Source organism: Aegilops tauschii, chromosome 6 (genome assembly GCF_002575655.3).
Source record: "Aegilops tauschii subsp. strangulata cultivar AL8/78 chromosome 6, Aet v6.0, whole genome shotgun sequence".
NCBI classification, from domain to species: Eukaryota; Viridiplantae; Streptophyta; class Magnoliopsida; order Poales; family Poaceae; genus Aegilops; species Aegilops tauschii.
The window spans coordinates 23023621-23047215 of NC_053040.3; the positions used below are offsets into that span (position 1 = coordinate 23023621).

General features: G+C 43.4%; 1 protein-coding gene across 2 annotated transcripts; it reads left to right on the plus strand.

Moving 5' to 3' along the window:
• Positions 1 to 8399: 8399 nt before the first annotated feature.
• On the plus strand, positions 8400 to 22475 carry LOC109767593 (uncharacterized). 2 transcript variants are annotated; one of them, XM_020326339.4, is made up of 15 exons: positions 8400 to 8675; positions 8799 to 8925; positions 11697 to 11955; positions 12048 to 12276; positions 12366 to 12516; positions 12622 to 12852; positions 13202 to 13573; positions 13693 to 13716; positions 13801 to 13877; positions 17538 to 17592; positions 20806 to 21174; positions 21357 to 21488; positions 21571 to 21719; positions 21807 to 21875; positions 21981 to 22475. In XM_020326339.4, the coding sequence occupies exons 2-15, from the start codon at positions 8809 to 8811 to the stop codon at positions 22027 to 22029; spliced, it is 2283 nt and encodes a 760-aa protein (XP_020181928.1). In that variant the 5' UTR covers positions 8400 to 8675; positions 8799 to 8808; the 3' UTR covers positions 22030 to 22475. The 2 variants fall into 2 exon arrangements, with proteins under 2 accessions (XP_020181928.1, XP_020181927.1); XM_020326338.4 differs by having other exon boundaries at positions 8481 to 8675; positions 8806 to 8925; positions 21981 to 22272.
• The last annotated feature ends 1120 nt before the right edge of the window (positions 22476 to 23595 follow it).

Sequence of the window (23595 nt, forward strand, 5' to 3'; positions counted from 1 at the left end):
CCTCTTTGGTGCTAAGGAGGCACGCGCAGGCGCGGAGTACCGAGACATCAGGCAAAGGTTTCCATATCAGTGCAACGAGACCAAGACCAGCCGGACGGCAAGACGGAGGTCACCGTGGAGCCCGAGACGGCGTCACCACAAGAGCTTTCCGCAGGCGAAGACCGCTTTTGTCAGGATAAGCTGTACTAGCTGTCCCCCTTCGAATTGGCCGTTGTTGGCTCCCTTCCCGCTCAATATTTGGGGAGAGGACCAGGGCCTATATAAGTAGAACCAGCCACCACAGTAGGGCAGATCATCTTGGACTGGATCCACTCCATCCTTGCACCCACTAGTTGGTAGAGCACAAGAACACCTCAATCTCAGGAGGCTGTTCTTTCCCTTGTACTGTTCATCATCAGCCCAAGAGGCAATCCACCACCACCGCACTGGAGTAGGGTATTACACCATAACGGTGGCCCGAACCAGTATAAATCTTGTGTCTTTGTGTTGTGAGTTCGTCGAGTTCGTCCGCGAGATCTTAGCGAGCTAGGGCGTAGATCAGTAGGGAGGAAATCTCCGCGCGCACCCCAGTGTTCGAACCTTGAGGGTTTTGCCGGAACCCGTGATCCGACATTTGGCGCTACCGCCCGGTCGACGATCTCTACGAGGATTGGCTCGACCGCATCACCGAGCTTGTTTGCGCCGCAGGGGGCTCCCTGATACGTCTCCAACGTATTTATAATTTTTGATTGTTCCATGCTATTATATTATCTGTTTTGGATGTTTAATGGGCTTTACTATGCACTTTTATATTATTTTTGGGACTAACCTATTAACCCAGAGCCCAGTGCCAGTTCCTGTTTTTTCCCTTGTTTCAGTGTTTCGCAGAAAAGGAATATCAAACGGAGTCCAAACGGAATGAAACCTTCGGGAAAGTTATTTTTGGAAAGAAAGCAATCCGGTAGAGTTGGAGTGCATGTCAGAGGATCAACGAGGAAGGCACGAGGCATGGGGGCGCGCCCACCCCCCTGGGCGCGCCCTCCACCCTCGTGGGCCCCTTGTGGCTCCCCTGACGTATTTCTTCCTCCTATATATACCAATATACCCTAAAACCTTCGGGGAACAGAAGAGATCGGGAGTTCCGCCGCCGCAAGCCTCTGTAGCCACCAAAAACCAATCGGGACCATGTTCCGGCACCCTACCGGAGGGGGGATCCCTCACCGGTGGCCATCTTCATCATCCCGGCGCTCTCCATGACGAGGAGGGAGTAGTTCACCCTCGGGGCTGAGGGTATGTATCAGTAGCTATGTGTTTGATCTCTCTCTCTCTCTCTCTCTCTCTCTCTCTCGTGTTCTTGAGGTGATACGATCTTGATGTATCGCGAGCTTTGCTATTGTAGTTGGATCTTATGATGTTTCTCCCCCTCTACTCTCTTGTAATAGATTGAGTTTTCCCTTTGAAGTTATCTTATCGGATTGAGTCTTTAATGATTTGAGAACACTTGATGTATGTCTTGCGTGGGATAACCGTGGTGACAATGGGTTATTCTATTGATTCACTTGATGTATGTTTCGGTGATCAACTTGCGGGTTCCTCCCATGAACCTATGCATAGGGGTTGGCACATGTTTTTGTCTTGACTCTCCGGTACAAACTTTGGGGCACTCTTTGAGGTTCTATGTGTTGGTTGAATAGATGAATCTGAGATTGTGTGATGCATATCGTATAATCATACCCACGGATACTTGAGGTGACATTGGAGTATCTAGGTGACATTAGAGTTTTGGTTGATGTGTGTCTTAAGGTGTTATTTTACTATGAACTCTAGGGCTGTTTGTGACACTTATAGGAATAGCCCAATGGATTGATCGGAAAGAATAACTTTGAGGTGGTTTCGTACCCTACCATAATCTCTTCGTTTGTTATCCGCTATTAGTAACTTTGGAGTGACTCTTTGTTGCATGTTGAGGGATAGTTATATGATCCAATTATGTTATTATTGTTGAGAGAACTTGCACTAGTGAAAGTATGAACCCTAGGCCTTGTTTCCTAGCATTGCAATACCGTTTACGCTCACTTTTATCATTAGTTACCTTGCTGTTTTTATATTTCAGATTACAAAAACCCATATCTACCATCCATATTGCACTTGTATCACCATCTCTTCGCCGAACTAGTGCACCTATATAATTTACCATTATATTGGGTGTGTTGGGGACACAAGAGACTCTTTGCTATTTGGTTGCAGGGTTGATTGAGAGAGACCATCTTCATCCTACGCCTCCCACGGATTGATAAACCTTAGGTCATCCACTTGAGGTAAATTTGCTACTGTCCTACAAACCTCTACACTTGGAGGCCCAACAACGTCTACAAGAAGAAGATTGCGTAGTAGACATCAAGCTCTTTTCTGGCGCCGTTGCCGGGGAGGCTAGGTAAGCGGCACTCACACCCCGTCAACTAAGCAATTTCTGGCGCTGTTGCCGGGGAGGTGAGTGCTTCAAGGTATATCTTTAGATCTTGCAAACGAATCTTTTTGTTTCTTATTTTAGCACTAGTTTAGTTTATAAAAGAAAACTACCAAAAGAATGGAATTGAGTTTGTCTCATACGCTTCATCTTTTTAATATCTTTCGTGAGAATGATGGAAAGGAAAATTGTGCCAAAATGTTAGAACAAGAATGCATTAAAATGTTTGGCACTGAATCTTTGAATGATGAGCATGATTGCAATGTTGTTAGTATGAACTCCTTGAATATTCATAGTACTAATGATGATTGCACTAGTCATGATGAAAATATCTCTTATAAGCATGTCGATTTTTGTGGAGTGTATTGGGTTTGCAAGTACACACCAAATAGGGAAGATAGATATTGCAAGAAGCATAAGCATTTAGAAACTAAACTGTTGCAAGAAAGGCTAGATGTTTATGCTAAAAATTTAAATTTTCTTAGCCGTACTTGTGAACTTTGCAATGAACATGATCATTTCAGTACCCAATGCAAATTGTTTCATGATCATATCGTGTCCAAAAATTACGATGACTTGATTTCCCTTGCGCATCATAATGAACTTAGTTTGCTCTTGGGTTATGAAGAAATGAAACGTATAACTAAGGTCATTCCAGAATTTGCCCTTGATAGAGTTCTTCATTTTGATCTAGAAGAAATTTATATGTATTGTGCGGTGAATTGCATTGAAAATTATTATATTGCCAACTATATAAAGAAAAGAAAACAAATAGAAGATGAAGAAAATACTAATGAAAGGGAAGAGACATCCCAATATCCTCCTATTATTTCTTATGATGAATCAGGTAACGAGGAGGAGCCTTCTATTCAACCAATCTCATTAATAATGAGCTCCAAAAAGAGGATTGAACCCACATATGATGTGGTGAAGAAGAAGAAAAGAAAAAGAAAGAGAGGTAAAAAGATATCTCTCCCAAATAATGTTGCTCCTATTATTGTTGTGCCTCATGAAAATGAATCAAAAATAATTGTGGAAGATGATGCACTTGATGATGATCTCGTTATGCCTATTGCTTGTTGTGATGATTATGATTGGGAAGATAATAATACTTCTTATGATCTTGAAAATCTTTTTGGCACTTGCTTGGAAGAATATGATAATTGCTATACTATTGGTGTTATTCATACTATTAATGATGAGAGTGATTATGCTTATGATATGAAAAGGCCCAAGCTTCGGGAAGCTATCTTTGATGAGAATGACATATTTGAGAATATATTTGCTGAAATTAATGTCTGTCCCAAGCTTGAGGATGCTACGTTTAATGAAGATGATATTTTTAGCCTCCCAAGTTTTGATATGCAAAGTTGTTATGATGATAGCATGCCTTCTACCTATGATGATTATAGTGATGAAAGTGGGTTTGGAAGAGTGTCAATTTTAGGAAGTAATGATCCCACTATTTTGGACGATGTTGAATCTTATAATATTTATGAAAGTTGATTTGGAGAGGTCATGACTTTATTTAGTGATGAGTCCACTATCTTGGAAGAGGTTTCAATCGATTATGATGAGAACAAAGTTGCTACTTATGATGATTATTGTGATGAAACTTATGCTATAAAAAGTAGTGATGATTATATTTATAAAACTTGTCATGATTATGATTACCCTTTTTCTGAACATTACTTTTTTAATGTGGAAACAATTTATAGTATTCAAGTCTCTTATGAAACTACCACTATTCCGAATGAGAAGAATTTTGCTTATGTGGAGAGTAGTAAAAATTCTATACTTGTAGATCATGAAAAGTGTTGGTTATATTGTTGAATTCATTCATGATGCTACTAAAAATTATTATGAGGGAAGAATATATGTTTGTAGGAATTGCAATAATATCAAGTTTACTCTCTATGTGCTTAAAGTTTTGAAGTTATGCTTGTTTTACCTTCCTATGCAAGTTGATTTTTATTCCCATAAGTTGTTTGCTCACAAAATCCCTATGCATAGGAAGTGGGTTAGACTTAAATTTGCTAGTCATATTCTTCATGATGCTCTCTTTATGTTTCAATTCTTATCTTTTATACGAGCATCATTGAAATCATCATGCCTAGCTAGGGGCGTTAAATGTTAGCGCTTGTTGGGAGGCAACCCAATTTTATTTTAGTTCTTTGCTTTTTGGGTCTGTTTAGGAATAAATAATCTATCTAGCCTCTGGTTAGATGTGGTTTTATGTTTTAATTAGTTTTTGTGCCAAGTAAGACCTATAGGATCTTCTTAGATGATAATTATTTGATCTTGCTGAAAATTCCAGAAACTTTCTGTTCACGACAACAATTGTTTAAAATCACCAGAACGTGATAAAATACTGATTCCAATTGCAGCAGATCAATAATCAAATTATCTAGGTCGTCCTATTTTGGTAGAACTTTTTGAGTTCCAGAAGTTTGCGTTAGTTACAGATTACTACAGACTGTTCTGTTTTTGAAAGATTCTGTTTTTCGTGTGTTGTTTGCTTATTTTGATGAATCTATGGCTAGTAAAATAGTTTATAAACCATAGAGAAGTTGGAATACAGTAGGTTTAACACCAATACAAATAAAGAATGGGTTCATTACAGTAGCTTGAAGTGGTGTTTTGTTTTCTTTCGCTAATGGAGCTCACGAGTTTTCTGTTGAGTTTTGTGTTGTGAAGTTTTCAAGTTTTGGGTAAAGATTCGATGGACTGCTCTCAAACAGACCCTTCTGACCTAACCGAATACTTCTGTTGAATATGATCTATTTTTGGACATGATTGTAAAAAAACATCTCCATTTTCTTAAAATGCCCAGTTTTTAAAATTACTTCACAAATCTAAAAATTGTTTGTGTTTCATAAAACATACACGTTAGCTTAAAAAATGTTTGGTGTTCAAAGTTTTAAAAAATATTCTGCGTGGGTGATATCCTTAAGGCTTTGTAGTGCTATAAAACCATGAACGCTCACTAGCTGAACTAGTTGTAGCACGTTTGTCCATTCAGGAGACCCTGTGTTTGATACTTCGCGCGTAAGTTTTTTGGACGAAAATCCTAGACGCACGTATAGTTACGGGCGTTTCATGGGGTCAACAACGCTAACTAAATCACCCCCCCCCCCCACCACCCCCATTTTCAGTGGGGGTGGGGCCGCCTCTCTCCTAATCTCCAATCAAAAAGGTCCACCTAATCATAGTCCATTGTATCTGTAAAAACTACCCCATGTGTGTAGCATTGCTCTTTTTTGGAGGGCTACAGTCTGCATCCGCTGTTGAACGCTAGTTCATGGGCCGGCCTAGTTGGACGGCCTCCTGTGCGTGGTGTCGTCTATTTGACGCTATCCCCCAAACTTACGCGAGCTCCTAATTAGCGATTGTCGCACTTGGTAAGTCATTCGGCGCTCACACGGTATAGTTTTTGGGCCGGTCTAGCAAACCGGCACTCACACGCGATCGGCCGAGCAGGTGAGCGAGCGCGAGTGAGCGTATGAGCGCATGGATTAGGATACGTTCTTGACCACTGAAAAATATCCCATGGGCTCATGAATTTTTTTAAACAATCATGATAAAAATAAAATCGTAGAGTCAAAAAGTTCATGAATTTGAAATAAAATCGCAGAGTTTCCCTTAATAACAGTATGGTATTTTTTTCAAATTTTTTAATGAATTTTTAAAACACGAGTTTGGAAAAAAATCATTTAAAAAATTCATAAATTTGGGAAATGTAACAAGTTTTTAAAAACTCTGCGAATGAAGAAAAGAAAAAAATAGAAAGAAATAAGGAAAAAAGAAAAATCCAAAGAAAAGCGGCCAAACTGAAAAAAATCAGATCCATGTTTTTTTTATATTAGCATTATATTTTGATAACAAGGAGGAAAGAAGTTTTATGGCACAACAGTTAAACTATCTCAGTGGTTAGCAGCATCACTTATAGAGGTGGATCATCTGGGGTCCAATCGCACAAATCACAAGTTGTACTTTTTGAACTATCCCAGAGGTTAGCAGCATCACTTCTAGAGGTGGATCATCTGGCTTCGAATCCCACAAATCACAAGTTGTACTTTTTGAAGTTTAATAAAAGAAAAAACATAAATGGGCCAGGGCCGCCCAAGGTGCAAATAACACTGACGCCTAGGCGAACATATGGCCACTATGATTTGAGAAATTTAGGTCCTCTCGTCTCTGGCTGCCATCTTGGCGCTGAGAGGTGTGTGTGTGTGGGGGCGGGGGGGGGGGGGGGGGGCTTGGATCTTCAAGACCTCTATGTTCTACGTCTAGTGATCATCATAGTTTTGTGTGAAAATAAATTTTCTCTCGTTTCTTCTCGCGGTGCCATGAGGTTAGAGAGTTTTCTGCCCTCGTAGATCCAATTATTCGAATCTGATGAGTTTATGTTGTGTCAATCTTTTTTTGTTGATCTAATTCTTTATGGAGGTGAAATCTTTCATCGACATCATGATGAAGATATAGCGATTTGATGACCTGCTCTTCTAGGGGATCATCCTCGGCCCAGTATGTTCATCGATCAAGGCTTCGCATCTTTTCGGATGGGCGACTCAAGACGCTTTGAAAAACCATTATTAATATAGTTCGTGCGGGTGAACGAGTAACAATATTGTTGCTCCAGTCCAATTTACCAAAGTTTTTGGAGTATTTCTTCGAGAGCAGACTGATACCACGAAGAAGTTGCTTTCAAGATATTTTATTGTAATTCTTAGTCATAGGAGTTAATTTGTCTTTTCTTGGATCTTTGTATTTTTCTTAGATCTTAGGTCCAAATAAATGTACCTGTAATTGTTATGAGTACGAATAAAATTATAGGTGTTTAAAAAAACCATGTACCATATGTCAAAGGTTCATATTACTCTTTATACTTTTTGGTGAGTGTACCCAAGGGGAACCAGACTTGATGTTGTATTCCTAATCCTATTTGATTGATTTAGAATACTATAATACGACCAGGACGGAATGAGCAGGCAAGCCTCGTCCGACCAGGTGAGGGACCGAATAGGGAGGGGCTAGTTTCCTTTTAAATCCCCACACTGCATGCTATACTCTTTCCATGTAATAAGGCTCCATCTAATCTCAGCCCCCCTGATTTCAGGGGTGGGCCATCCTTAATTACCTATTAAACCTCATATAATCTCCACCCCTGATTTCAGGGGTGGGCCCTTTGTTATTTCCTATTAAATAAATGTGCTAATTTCATGTCTCCACGTAATACTTAGGCTGGCCATAGTGGGGTAACATAAGTAGTATCATGTATTGGGACTCGGAGACATGCTTATGTGACAGACAATTAAAAAAGAGAGAGATGGTTATTGTAAATGTGATACCGTAACATAATAAATGTGAACTGAAACGGAGGTAGTAACATAGGTAGATATCGTAACATAATAAATGTGATGCTACTATGTGTCATGCATGACAATAAATGAGACCACCTATGATAGTAATCTATAATACTATGCACTATAGAGGTAGTAACATAGACTAGTAACATATACTAGTCTAAGACTAGCCACAATGGGTAGTAACATAGAGTAGTAACATGCTCATGTTACATGTTACTACTCTATGTTACTACCTCTATAGTGGGGAGTAACATATGTGTGGTAACATGCAACACTTCATTTATTATGCTATAGACTCATCTTGTCTTGATATGTGTGATGTTACTCATACTAGTAGTAACTAGCTATGTTACTACATGCCTCTCTTTCTTCATTTATTGCTTGCCACATCATCTATTTTATTTAGATATATGTGATGTTACTACCTATGTTACTCCCATTGTGGGTAGTCTAAGTTATTCCCCACTATGACCAGCCTTAAAAAACAAGGATGTGTTCTGCACTTTCGGCTGGTCGGAAACCGCGCACTAGCGCGGGCACGCGCGTATTAGCCATTCCCTAATCCGACTAGTGCACGGTGACGTGTTGTGCTTAAAAAAGCAAAGTACACGCAACTAGACTTTGTTTAATCCGGACATCTGGATCTGGTTCACGACAATTGGAGCCACAGATCGGCCGAGCTTCTCCTTATACCCAAATTGAGTATCGTCTACCAAATCGACCAAGAGGATCGTTCGTCTTACTGCGGTGTGGAGCTGCATCTTCAGTTCTTTGGTAGCTCCACACCGACCTAATCCTCTTTCCTGCTGCATCGACCAAGAGGATCATTCTTCTTACTGCAGGACTTCATTTTTTTCAAGGTGAATGCTTTTCCTTTTAGTATTTCTTCCTCTCATCTATCTAGTACTGAGTTTACTAGTGTTACCCGTTTACCGATGCCCCATGAGGTTTGCATCTTGTGTAAACCTGGTTGTTTCTTCTAGCTGGCAGGACATGGACCGTGCAAGAGTGGCGCCTAGGCCCTTACCATTCCATTTATTAGAAGAAATCACGGATGGTTTCTCCGAGGAGCGAAAACTTGGTGCTGGTGCGTATGGAAGTGTTTACAAGGTAAGAATTTTCAGCCACCCAGCTTTTGTACAGAGTAGAAATCTATTGGGTTTGGTTTCACCTCGGTTATACAGACATCATTGATTCCACGGGGCTGGGATGGGGAGCGGCTGGCGAGGTGGAGCAGGACCAGTCTTTCTGATGCCTTCTGTGGCGCTGTCAATTACTGCCCTGCTGAAAACCCCAATAGATTTTCCTGCTGTTTTGGTTTCCGAGTTGAAACAACGTTACTCCCTCCGTTTCCAAATATAGTTCCTAAATATAAATCTTTTTAGAGATTTCAATAAAGACTACATACCGATCTATATAGACATATTTTAGAGTGTAGATTCACTCATTTTGCTTCATATATAGTTTGTATTGGAATCTCTAAAAAGACTTATATTTAAAAACAGAGGAAGTAGCTGTAGTGGAACAACTTTAAGAGTTGTAATAATGTTGTAGTTTCTTATCTTTCCTTTTCTCTGCTCCACTGGAGCCTGGACATATGACTAGCATGTGAGATTTCTTTATGTTACTTGCCGGGTGGGGGGTTGTACCCTCCAGATGATCTAAAAACATCACACTTCATTTAACTTAATACTCCTAAAGATTAAGCTAGCATCTGTAGCGGGTGAAGTTACTTAAATAGCCCCAGCTATTTTAGCCATAAATAGCCTCTCATTAGCCACTAAAACAGAGGAGAATTGCAGGCAGCGCCAGCTATATTTATTTCCATTCAATCTGATTCGATACAACTTGTGAGCTGAATGGTTACATATATTTGTTTGCATTGAATAGTTTAATGAGTTGGAGCTCGAATCATGTTTGAGTCATAATTTCCCCCCTTTTTGGCTAGTTATGACTGGAATTTCCACAGTTTTTTTTAAACAACGCTAAATAGATAAGCCCGCCGTAGCTGCACTATAGCCTTTGTTAGCTTCTGAAAATGTTGCTGCTAAATGCAATAGCCCCCTATTTTAAACAGAGATTATACTAACACGGGACGTGTAGTCTTCATGGCTGTTACTTTTTCATCCTTGGACTTGAAAATCATGGACTCGCTAGTGATAGCTTTCAGGCATTGTCTTTTACGTGTTGTACCTAAACAAGGTAATTGCATCTAAGAAAGATGTGATAACCTGATACAACTTGAATCAATTTCCAAACCCCCGTGTCGCTCCCAGGAGGGGCGGCTCGGACGGACCCCTAGAGCCGCCGCCTCCCCTTCCCCTCCGCCCCCGCTCCCCCCCCCCCCCCCCCCCCCCCCGCAGCAGCAGGATGCCGCCGGTTAAAGGCCGCGGCTGACGGCGGTGGCGGGCTCTCATCCCCGAGCGCAACTGGTAGCGGCAGGGGCCTCTTCCTCCTTGTGTGGCGGGATTTCCGGCCGGAGCTTTGGGGTGGCCCTGGACGGCACGACTAGTCCGGCGGAGATGGACGCCGGGGTGGCGGCCCCGGACTTATCCGGTGACCTTGGCGACCGTTGTGGCCGCGAGGGCGGCACGATGCCTAGTTCAGGGGACTCGGTGCGGCTCAGCCCATAATCTCCGTGTGGTGAGGGTGGTGGCAGCAGTGCCCGCTAAGATATCCGACCTGCTATTGGGAGCCGGCGGGCGGCGGCGTGTGGGCCTGCCGTTCGGCCTAATAAAGGAGGTGGTCCTATGCTTCTTCTCGTGCCAAGATGGTGTTCTGCTTGATGACTACTCTCATTTTTCTCTCCGATAATGAGTTTCGGAAAGCTCCGCCGTTATCTCCATTGGGCACCTGATGCATGTAGATTGTTGGATCAGATGAGATTTGGTCGTGTGCACCCATATTTCTTGGCGTGCTGCTTCAGGAGGGAGTGATGCGAAGCTTCACTCTCTGATGCCATCATGGGACCTGTCGGCGTTTTGATTTCTATGGTGAAGACAGTGGCAGAAAATGTCATGGTAGCTGAGGTCTGAGATCTAGTAATGGCGGACTGAGTCTTTGGGGCGATGAGGACTTTGCTTGGTGTTTCTTGACTTATAGGAGTGGCATCGGCAAGCGGGGGCGGCAACATAGGAGGAGTACAGAGTCATATCTTTCAGGGTCAAAATCCAAGGTCTGGCCTAAATTGGTTGTGCTTGACAATGGCCTTGTTGAAGACATTGTTTTGGGAGAGTGCACTTTCTCCAGGGTGAAAACCAAAGATCTTTGATCGGGCGGGGACGATGCTTGTGCATTGTTTCCTTCTTAGAGGCATCACTTTTGGAGAATTTGGATTCCGGGTGCTATCTTGGTAGTGGTCTGTTTTGCAGCTACAAGGTTTTGATCACCGTAGCAGGATCTTTTGTTTTTTCTTCTCTTTTTTGTTGGGTTGTGTGCATCCGTGATTTCTTTAGAATAATCCATTGATATCTTCGCAATATTAATATATCCCCATTGTCGTTTTTTTTTGGCTTACAGACCTTTTCATCTGTTCAATTAAGTCACTGCCTAAGGAGGCAAGCTAAGACTCTTATCTTCACTAACATACACTGCTAATCTATTTTTTCTTTTATTAATATTTCACCTTAACATTTTTCCTACAGTCATTAGGGACAGCTCACGAATAGATATTAATTGTATGTAGAATACATATTGTATGGTGAACGATTCAAAATCGGGAGACTAAGACTTATGGCATCTTTCCCATTTGACCTCACATAACAATGCAAATTTACGCAAGTGTCACGGCATATTTATGATCAGGGCCATTTTTTGCTTTATACTATCTTCTAGATATATTGCTGCAAGCAGAAAATGAAATGGTGTTGCGTGTTTAACAGGGACAGCATAAAAATGGGGAAATTATTGCCATCAAGAAGCTTCATTCTATGCCAAAACTTAATAACCAACAATTCCAAAAGGAATATCTTAATCTTGCAACTCTCCAGCATCAGAATATTGTGAGGTTAGTTGGTTATTGCCATGAAACTCGTGGAGAATACATAGAGTTCAATGGAAGGACGATTTTTGCTGAAAACCAACACATGGCGCTGTGCTTTGAGTACATGTGCAACGGAAGTCTTGACAACTGTCTTCAAGGTATGAGGGTGCTCTATCTGTACTAAATGTAGCATGTTAAGAACCAATGACAATTTATCTATTGATATTATTCACTTTTGTGGTTGCTACAGATGAATCAAGTGGACATGATTGGAAGACACGCTATAAAATAATTAAAGGCATATGCAAGGGTTTGAAATACCTCCACGAGGAACTAAATCCTCCAATTTACCATTTGGACTTGAAGCCGGCCAATATATTGCTGGATGAGCAAATGAACCCCAAAATTGCGGATTTTGGATTGTCGAAATTCTTTGGAGATGAACGAACACGTGTATCAGCCAGCGCCATTGGAACAATGTAAGCCGAATACTTCATATCAAATAAATTCAATAGGCTGGAAATTCTATGAATAAACTAGTAACATATGTGATATGTTGTGTGTGCAGTGGGTACTTGCCGCCGGAGTACATAAATTGTAGTCTTGTCTCAAATAAATTGGATGTATTTAGCTTAGGGGTAATAATCATAAAGACAATGACGGGACACTTGGGCTACTCCCAAAGTGCTGAAATGCCTTCTGAAGAGTTCATTGATCTCGTAAGAAAAATTTCCTGACTTAATTCATCGTGATCAATTGTAATTTTTTTGCAAAGAACATTATATTATCTACTACCATTTTGTGCCACCTACCAAAATTGCCAGGTACAAGAAAAGTGGAAAAATAGGATACAAGGGCCATCAGTTGATGATATTGATTCATGTGCCGAACTTGTGAAGACATGCATCAAGATAGCTCTGAATTGTGTTGACGCCGATCGACACAAAAGGCCCAATATAGGAGACATTATCAGGGAGCTGGATGAGACCGAGATTATGACACAGTTTTCTCAAGCAGTAACAATTGACCCCGGGTCTACATCATTGGACGAGCAGGTGCGATTACTCAGGGTGCCATGTTTCAGTATTCATTTTCCAGAAAAGAAAGAATTTTCTATACTCCTTCGGTCTTTGTACTTTGTTCCTAACTTTGAATAATAATTTGATCGACTCTGAATCCAACAATATAAATTTTTGGCCACTAAAAGTATATTATCAGACTTTCAACTATGAATCCAACAATATAATTTTTTGGCATATAAGTCATTGTACTAGAATTTTAATGTCGAACTCAGACACAAAATATAAGTGTGACCTTTTATACGAAGATTGAGCGATTATGTTCTCGTATTGAGCCAAGGTGCTGCCTCTTAATTAACGGTTAGCCCGCCCTGCACCACAACAGGATGAGAGTGGATTCCTGGAGGTTCATCCCCACCAGCTTCGTTTTCTCTTCTTCGAGCTAAACAAGGCCATTTGCCCTCTCCTCTTAAGTAACAGCACAGAAGATAATGTTGCCTTCAGAATTCTCTCCGAGAACCACATGGAGGAACTTTCGGAGCTGAGCGGCGTTGTGCCACCAAGGTCCACCCAAACCTACTGGTTAGTGATGAAAAAGCAGCCTCCGGCAAACACGAGCGAGTTTTCTGTGACCCTGGAGAGCTGCATAGCGCACGAGGACATAGCAGACGGGGACGACCAGTTCTTACCGGAAGTCCTAGAACTAACTCAAGGCAACAAGGTGCATAAGGTGACATTAATGGCGGTCACCTCTGAGGTGAGAGGCTCATTAAGGCTTCATTCATTACAAACTTGAACTTGAGGTGTGACTAACGTTTCTTCCTTTCTTTAAACTCGCGGGGATCGCTCTTGGACTTGTTGTGGTGTGTCATGCAGCGGACGCGATCAGGAGTAACCAAGGTGGAAACTTTAATTTTCTCCCTACATCTTCCCTAGTAATTCCAACGAATTGCTTTACCAACCATGCATCATTTGTACGTTTAGGTCATATACCGGGTGGATGCTGCTGTGCCTGTGGATCATCATTTAACACAAATAGATGTGCATCCAACAGAGCCATGGTGAGTTCATGCTTCTAATTTAGTTCCTCCACATGTACATTCGCATTGGCCAGCTGATACATTGAAAATATTCTTCATTTTAACGATAACCATTTTTATAAAAAATATACATATATATGCACGTTAGTAATTAAATGGGATTGTTAATTATGTCGAGAAAAAAGTTCAATCAGAAATGATTTCTTTTGTCATGAGTAAGATATATAATCCAAACACAAATTCATACACAAATATAGCTTGATATAGTATAGTATCTCTGAATTTGCCACTTTGGAGGAAATAAGGGCGGCTTTCTATTCTCCGACATGCAAGATATCTAGGGGTGAATGGACCGTAACGGATTTTGATTGCACGATGTACTTTACCATATTTTTTTTGAGTCCTTTTACGGCACATCAAATAAATTTGGACCATTTATTTTTGTGATTCAATGGCCCAGATGCCGCAATACTACAGCAGAATTCAGGTAGTATATTAACGCTTAAGGTGTATTTTGGGACAGTTCGATGTTATCCTCAATCTTTATCGCTCCGGCAGTGAGTATTTGACAAAAAAAATTACCATATTTGGATTTGCCGTCCCATTGAACTACCAAATTCAAAAAAGTGACCGAAACTCCAGTTTAGTACTAATTTTGTGACAAAAATTACTAAATCGAGTTGATGACCGTTTTTATGATTTTAAACCTATTTATGACATGTGGGACCCAAGTGTCAGGGCTGACGTGGCGGCAAGGTCAACTCCGTTTATTTCGACAGTTAGATTGACCGTTATTACAGGTGGGTCCCACATGTCATCCTCTTTCTCTCTCAGCCATTTCAACGAACACCTGGTGTTCGTGCCCGCGTGGTGAAACGAAGCATTTGCGCGCTGTTGAGGACGCGGAGCTCGCCCTACCGCGTCGCTAGTGGCCTTGTCTACAAGCTTCCCGAGCGCCATGGCGTTGGCTGCCGCGAGCTCCGGCGCACCGCGCGCGGAGTGGCAGGAGGAGGCGTCGACACAGAGGTGAAGCGGCGGAGCCTGGTCGCGCGCGCGGAGCTGCCTAGGCTGCCACACAGCCGGTCTAGCGGCGAACAGGCTGCGACGCCAGAGCTGGACGCGTCGTGGACGCCGGCCGCCGAGGAGAGGAGGAGGAGGAGAGGAGGTGCCCATGGGCGGCGCGGGCGAGCACTGGCCTGAGGGCGCCGGAGCCGGCTTCTTTCGTGCGGAGGAGGAGGAGGAGAGCGCAGAGCATAGGAGAGGAGGTGCCCATGGGCGGCGCAGGCGAGCACTGGCCTGAGGGCGCCGAAGCCGGCTTCTTTCGTGCGGAGGTGGAGGAGGAGAGCGCAGAGCATAGGAGAGGAGGTGCCCATGGGCGGCGCGGGCGAGCACTGGCCTGAGGGCGCCGGAGCCGGCTTCTTTCGTGCGGAGGAGGAGGTCTTTGGCATGGACGGACCACTCCGGCGACGGGTTGGGTGGACGTGACGGCGGAGGAGCGGCGACGCCCTGCGGGATGCTGCTCCAAATGACGGTGTAGGGGAGCACCCCGCCAATAGCCGTGGTTTTAACTCCCCCCCCCCCCCCCCCCCCCCCCCCCCGGTTCGCTCGCCTTGGATCTTATGCCCCTTTCTTCGTTTGCCTTTCCATGAGCCCCCCAGTTCTGTCTTGGTCTTGCTGATTCCCCCCTTTGGCATGTTTAACAAATATTTTAGTATATAACCATCAAATAGAAATAAGAATTGACAGAATTATCCTTAAGTTTTCAGGTTCTTGACACCCCTTTGCTGATCCAACCTTTCCCTCTCAAATCCCCATGGCAATCTCCCTCAACACTAGGGTTTCTGTGATAGCAAGATCCACAGAAAACGGAGGGAAGAGCCTTGCCTTACCTTGGGGCAGCAATACCAGAACAGCAGTGGCGACGGACGGCGGGCCGCAGTGGCTCTGGCGGCTGGTCGCTAGGTCCAGCCCGAAGCGAAGAGAATGAACGAGCGCCCTCCTCTCTGTTTCTCCGTGTTGGGGTCTTCAGGAAATTGCACGAGAGCAGAATAGTTACATTGGAATATTATAAGACCATTTTTCTTCCATTATTAGCTAATTGAACAGATAACAACAAGAAGGGGGCAATCAACGAGAACCAAGTCGTACCGGGAGGGGGGGGGGGGCGGCTCAGAGGGAGGCGAGCGAACAAAGGGGTAAAAGATCCAAGGCAGGCCAACTGAGGGGGTTAAAATCAATTCTCCCAATGCACATGAAGTGTTTATAAAATCTCAGATAGGGAAGAAGAAGAATGACATGTGGGCCCCAACCGTCATAATGGTCTAACATAACAATCAAAGCCATGCCAGCCCTGACAAGCGGGCCCCTCCTGTCATAGATGTGTTTAAATCGTTAAAATTGGCCATTTTATGAAAGTTGTAGTTTCTTTATCATAAAATCTTTACCTACTAATAAAGCACGGATTGAGTCTGTCCGGTTTCACCATCGTGTCCTTTTTACACAAAGGTCTATGTGGTTTTTAGGAATTAAACCCGCCATCCCTGTATTGTTAATCTGGAAAAAAACAATTGTACAGACCCTCTCTCTCCTCACGAGAACGCGAAACACCCTGGCGTTAGGGTTCCCTCTGCCGCCGTGCCCTGTCGCTCCGCTCCCGGCAACCCTCGCCACAGTTTTCGGTCACTTTTTTAGATGTGGTAGTTTAGTGGGACGGCAACCTTAAATATGGTAGTTTTTTGCCAAATACTCCTCCGGCAATCTATATGACCCGCTGGGCGGTCCTCCATGGCAGCACGCGTCCGCGTTTCCGTATCAACCTGCCGCTCGAGCTCATGGGCAGTATCTTCGCCGGCGACCAGCTCACGTTCCTGGGCTACCAGGAGGTGTTTGTTACCTCACTTGCCTGATGCATTACTCGCCGTGCTCTTGGCCAACGCTGCATAGGCTGGCTAGCCAAAGCTAGCTTCTGGATGTATTCGACCCGACGACACATGCGCATACAATCGATTTTCTGCTGCACAAACACGCACGTATCGGACCAGACAGCTAAATCTTGATTAATTCTAGCAAACCTAAATCTTATACTAAATGGACCAGCACGCATCGTGGACGATGGAGGGGCCTTCTTCATTTGATTAATTTGATTTGGTTGATTAGGATTATACTAAATGACAAATCCCTGACAGAAATTACCAATCTGTCCTTAAGCCAAATTCTGTACCGATCTATATCAGCAGTTTGATCAACCTAATACTACTCATCTTATTTAGTAGTACGATGTACCTAAAAAATCTCAATAAGATTTGCAGCGGAGCGGATAAGTACCGTTTGTAGATTTGAATGTTGATACGTGAGCCCGCCAAGGAATCTCTCTCCTCATCTCTTCTTTGTGCCTTTCTTCCTCTCTTTGCCCAAGCACGAGATCCTCCTCTAGTGCCTCCTTGCCAGAGCTCGAGAGATGCGATCCTCCTCTACTGGTTCCTTGCCAGAGCCCGAGAGATGCGACGATGTGGCCCACCCCCTCCTCTCCTCCACACTTTCTGGAGGACGATCCAAATCCAGCCGTAGTAGAGACGTGGGATGACATATGGTTTAGATAATTTAACACGACTCAAGTAATCTTTTGAAGTACTCCGTAGAACTACTTTCAATATATTTTCTAAGTATGCAAGTGTGACGCAGGATTTTGGCAAGTCATCGCCGTGGCGGTGTCTCAATCTGGAACTACGAGACCCAGGTATGTTGCCGAATAATATCAGCTTTTACTTGTACTCCCTCCATCCTAAAATAAGTGACTCGATTTTGTACTAAAGCTAATACAAAATTGAGTCACTTATTTTGAGATGGAGGGAGTAGTATTTACACCGCCAGTTGAAGAAGCACACATGCGATACAAGAGCGGGTCTTATTAATGTTTTTTACAACATAATACTTCCTCCGTTCCGAAATGTAAGTCACTGGGAATATGTTCCGACTAGGTGAAAATGGATAAATGTACCTTTATGCCCCCAGTTCAAACTTTGAATCAGCCTGTCTTCTTTCTCAGCTTCTTCCACCTCCGCCCCCACCCTCCACCTCTGCATCCGCTCCCCGCCCTCCACCTCCACCTCCACCCCCGCCCACGCGCTCATCCTCTCCCACGCCCAGGGGCTCCTCTTGGCCCGTGCGCGCCCAAGTGGTGCTCTGCTGCCGCCCGCTGGTGGAGGCAAGTTAGTGCTCTGCTGCCGGCCGCTTGTTGTGGCGAGCTGTTGCTTTGCTGCCGCCTGCGCGCACCAACGGGCTGTACCTCCCCACGCACATGTGCTGCTGCCGCTGAAGTCCTCGCAGCTGCACAAAAGCTGCTCCAGCTGGAGTTCTCAATTTTTCTCGCCTAGGTTCATCTCCTCGCCCAGTACTCGCTCAGCATCAGAGTAAACAATTTGATGATCATAAACTTGTCGTAATCATCTGTCTTGAATAAGTTGAATAACTGCATGCAGTACAATCTTGGAGTAATACTGAAATTTAACACTGAAACTGAACAAAGATATTGAACACTGAAAGATGGACGCTGATCAGTAGAACATGTACTGTCAATACTGGTTTGGACTTGTACTATCAATAGAAAAAATGAACATGTACTGCCAATTTAGAATTGGTTTTGACTTAGTTTCATCAGTACCCCAAATCAGTAGGAGTATGATTTAACGCGCGGAAATAATTGCTACTCTCATTTCAGGTAAAATTGAGTAGGAATAGAAGTATGAATATCAGGAAGGGTAGTGGTAAAACATAGAGCATGGCCTTTGAAAATTTTACCCCGGCCTTACTTTGAACTCTCTCATTTCTGTACTTCATTATTCCCATAAGAGGGTCACTTTCACCTATAACTTGACATGATCAAGTAAACTGTGCATATGTCTATTTTTATTTGAATCTTCAGAATGTCCAAACTTTTTAAACACTATGGTATGACTGAAAAATCTAAACTGTTTGATGTAATTTGATGTAAATAAAATACTCAGCCATTCTTAGTATGCAAATCTGCAGTAGTGCTTCGAAAAAACACTATGGGAAATGACTCCAGTAGCAAAATTAATAGTAGGTTCATTTGCAAGTTAAATCCATTTTAAGTAAATTTGCAAAATTAACAGTAGGTTAATTTGCAAAATTAACAGTAATCCATTTTAAGTTACTCCATTAGCAGTAGCTTCATATGCCCTCATTCATTTCAGTAGTTTCAAACAATATGGAGGACACAAGAGGAGTAGATTCATATGCAAATTAACAGTAGCAGGAAGAGAAACAAGCATTCATTAACAGTAGCAGTCTACTCCAGCTCAAGCATTAATTCCAGCAAGCTACTCCAAAATTATGAGACACTAAAGTTTGCACCAGCATTATTCAGTCCATGAATGATGCAAACAGAAGGGACATCTGAATTTGACTTAATTATCTTAGCTGAATTTGACTGAATTATTCAGTCCGTGAATGATCCAGTAACAATAGTAACAAAATCCATAACTGAATTTGACTGAATTATGCACCAACATAATTCAGTCCATGCTAAAGTTTCAGATTTCTGCAGTTTTATCTGGACTGAATTACTCCAATAAGTTGCAGCAAGCATAACATGGAACATAACTCCAGTAAGTTGCAGTTTTATCTTGACTGGATTACTCCAGTACCTTCCATGGTGACCCAGGAAGTAGTAGAGCGGTGGTCTTCCCTCCTTGTGGCCTGCGTGCATGATGCATCAGGGAGGGCAGCGGCCTGCATGTCCATAGCTGCTGCTGTTGGTGGCCCTTCCAGAGAGAGAGAGAGAGAGAGAGAGAGAGAGAGAGAGAGAGAGACGGGGGGGAGACGGGGGGTGGGAGACGGTGGATCCATGGCTGCCTGAGCTTGCTGGCTAGGGATTCGGGTCCTCCGCTGCTGCGGTTGCGTGGTCGTGGAGGACGACGGCACTGTGAGGTGAGGAAGAAGGCCCTGCTCCTCTGCTCCGGCGCGCTCCACATCAAGCGCCGCTGCGAAGCCGGTGTCGACGCACGCGAATACAGCCTCCGCCGCCCTGAAGCTCGTCGCCAGCGCCAAAAAGATCAAGCTTTTGACCTACGGTACGGGGTGTGTGGTGGGAGGAAATGGGGTGCGCGGTGGTGGGGAGAAAGGGAGGTGAGGAGAGGCCGGCGACGACGGCGAGGAGATGCCGTCGACGACGAGTATCTGGAGGGGAGCGAGAGGTGGGGTTGGTGAGAGGGGAACAAGAGAGTGAGCTCGAGTGGGTGAGAGCGGTGGTGGGAGTGCATTTCAGGAAGGAAAGTGAAAAATATTCGTAGTGTTACGACAATTGCACGTCAAACCCTTAAACGACTTACATTTCGGTACTGAGGGAGTACATCCTTTACTAAAAGAGGTACACTGTTAGGGGGGAGAATCATCTAACCCATGTGTTGCATTATTTGTATTCATAGTCAACTTGAAGGAGCTCTGACTCCACTCGAGTTTAACCAATCTGTTGCACCCTAGAGTCTCGGGGGGCTAATAAGAAGCCTTGCTTCAGAGCATGACACTCTACAGACCAAACGTGATGCACTAATGGTGGAATTATTGGTTCGGAGTCAGCCCATTTAGCAATCCAATAATTTCTAGTGAAAACGTCAAAGGCTAAATTGCCCCATTCATGCATGGCTCCATTACGTGGGTCTAAAGTTTAGTCCTAGATTGTTTTATAATATAAGTGTTTTTTACATTACACTAGTGTAAAAAACACTTATATTATGAGACGAGGGAGTAGTTTATAAGGAGTTAAACCTTTTTATAAGGGGCTGGTTTGTTGTAGGTGCTGGGTGTATCATCTTGATTTTTAAATATTTCATTTATTTTAAAAATAAATAGCAAGGCAAGATTTTTTTTTGCGATGCCAGTCTTGGTAATGCTTATATGTCAGACTGGTTTTATACGTCTGGGCGTGCAGGAAAGAGTGATGACGTTGAAAAATCTCGCGCCCACAGACATGATGCGTAGCGTCAAGTTCATAGCGCGCAAGCGCTGGTTCATGGCAGGCGACTTTCACGGGTGGATCCATGTGCACTCGTTCGCGATGAACGACGAGGTGACGAAATTCAAGGGGCATGACGGCGCAGTCATTTCACTGGTGGTTCATCCAAGCGACCCTCTAGTGGTGTCATCCTCTGTCGATCGCCATATCAAGCTCTGGAACTGGAAGGCTGGCTGGAGGTGCGTCCGGAAACTCAAGGCGCACTTGAACAACGTGGAGAAGGTTCTATTTAACCCCTGGGATAGCAACTGCTTGGCTAGCGTCGGCAATGACAACATGCTCAAGGTTAGTTAGTTACCTACTCACTGCGCCCCATAATATAAGATATAAGATGTTGGTACAATCGATATAATACATTGGTTGTAACAACATGTTATATTATTAGATAGAGGGAGTACTTAGTCGGCTTTTCTATATTATACGTGCATACATAAATCATGTATGCATTTCTTTTCCAAAATCCACAGATCTGGAAAATTTCTTCACCACTTCCTGTCACCATACTGGACTGCGACGAGCATCAGCTCACTGTCGATTATTTTCATCCGGGTGGCGACCGGCAGTACATTGTCACCGGATCCGTGTCCGGGAAAGCTCGAGTATATATGCAGTATACATGGATTTTTTCCTCTTCACCCCAATCAGTATGCGTATCCTCAGTTCTCTTTTTTACCCCACCAGATCTGGGATGTGAAGACAAATACGTGCATTCGACATATCAGTGGGCTCCAAACTGGCCGATGCGTTGGTGTGGTACGTCCAGACTGTCCGTTGCTAGTCATGATTTTACAGGGAAATGTTACTTCTTTGTACAACTTCGATACTGATTGGTAACGTCTCTCTCTCTCTTTTCACGGTTTCTCTATCGACCACGTACATACGTGCGCAGGCTAAATAATACTAGTATTGGTTTGCAGCTACGAGAACTCGATTGACTTCAAACTTGGAGATGTCTTAAATTTCGCTTACGCCGAGGGTGTAAAAAGGTTACCACCTCCCAAACGAACATCATCTAGTGGAATGCGCAGCAACCAATCAATATGATGCATATGGTTGTCTTACACTTCTTACTTGTTATCAAACTTGTGCAGTGTCGTGATCGGATTTTTTGGAGGAATAGCAATGATGAAAATCAATTGATTTCCATCAAGTATCAAGCGACAAAACTACAAAAGTTAAGTACGCATGTATGCGCACGGATGAAATGTAGACGGGGTTTGGTTTGTTATCAAATTTGTACTCAACGAAGATTTGTGTTATCTAAATATGAGCTCTTTTACGTTGATTGGAGAGTTATCATTTGTAATTTCATGTAACCCTCTCTCTCATTATTTTTCACCGTTGATTTTAACATATTAATTAAGGTTAATCAACATAGGTATTATGCTCCTATTTTTTAATAATCTTTGTCAATGTTGGGTCAATCACATGCATCTAGCCCAAATCCATCTCGCGACAGGGAGGCGCCGGTGCAGTGAGCTGGGAGACGGCGCGACGCGAGGTCCTTGAGGCGACCACGCTGGCGCGAGGTCCTGGAGGTGAATCACGGGCTGGGCTTGGTCGTAGTGGTTGACCAACGGAGCAAGGTACTTCGGCCCCTTCCCTCATCTCTTCCTTCCCTCCCTCCCACATCCAGGGTATCAACTTTGGGTGTTACAAATTCAGCGCGTGCGGGATACAAGTTGGAGACGCTCGGTCCAGCCCTGCTGTGAATATGATCTTGGTGGTTCCTCTTCTGATTGTTACAGTAACAAAAAAATGTGACCAGTGTGGTAATATTATTTGGATTTCTCACCGGTTGGAGTGGTCGTTGTTCAAATCAATCGCTACCGCTATCTTACTTGCATATGAAGTTCAGTAAGTGTATCCTCGTTGTGTTATCTCGTCTTCAAAATATCATATATTAGACAAAAGAAAAAGATAATGAGATCTGATATTATTATGAATGATGATTCAGTTAAGACTGGTCGTCGAAATTCAGATGGGTTTTGGCTGCGTGTGTAGATAGATATACGCTTGTCTGTTGTAAGACACACAAGAGCGGGACCACAGGTTAGCTTTGGGCTTCATCTATAGAGCTTGTTTGACTCACCCTTCATATTAGGTCCTTCAGAAATAATACTATCCGGAAAACTTGTGTTCAGTTGGAATTATGGTTGAATCTATCTGTGTAGCATTATTTCAGTTACTCAAAAGCCCTTGAGAATTCTGAAGGGCGTAATCCGAGAAATCTAAAAATACAGCAAAACTCATGTTCATTTGGAGATACGACGATTTCGGTGTAACCGAACACCAGTACACCATGCCCAACAGGCATTGCATGGTTTTTTTCCCTCCCTCCTTTTTTGGCCTCTCTTCTCTTATGCATGTACATATTTAATTAGTATTATTTTCTGCAACTATTTTGTCCTCTGCAACTAAGCATGATTAAGCATTTAGTTTTGGCCTTTTCTACTATATATATTTGTATATATGTCGGGGGGAAATCGACACCTATGGAATCATTGAGATCCCTTCTACGGTTGGCGCGCGCGAGGTTGTGCAAAGAGCGGGCCTGACAGGCAGCACACGGATCGTTTACCCAGGTTCGGGCCGCGAGGATGCGTAATACCCTAGTCCTGCTTTGGTGTATGTATTCGAGTGTTCTTGAGTTCTTGAACTAGCTACGGGGTGTAACTTGTCCAAAAGATCCGAATGCCTCTCCTG

Excerpts from the sequence above, each read along its gene's own strand:
- LOC109767593 (XM_020326339.4), top strand. The coding sequence starts at position 8,809 with ATGGACCGTGCAAGAGTGGCGCCTAGGCCCTTACCATTCCATTTATTA. Across the intron at positions 12,277-12,365 it reads GCCAGCGCCATTGGAACAAT|TGGGTACTTGCCGCCGGAGT; the intron begins GTAAGCCGAATA and ends TTGTGTGTGCAG. Across the intron at positions 21,876-21,980 it reads TACGCCGAGGGTGTAAAAAG|TGTCGTGATCGGATTTTTTG; the intron begins GTTACCACCTCC and ends AAACTTGTGCAG.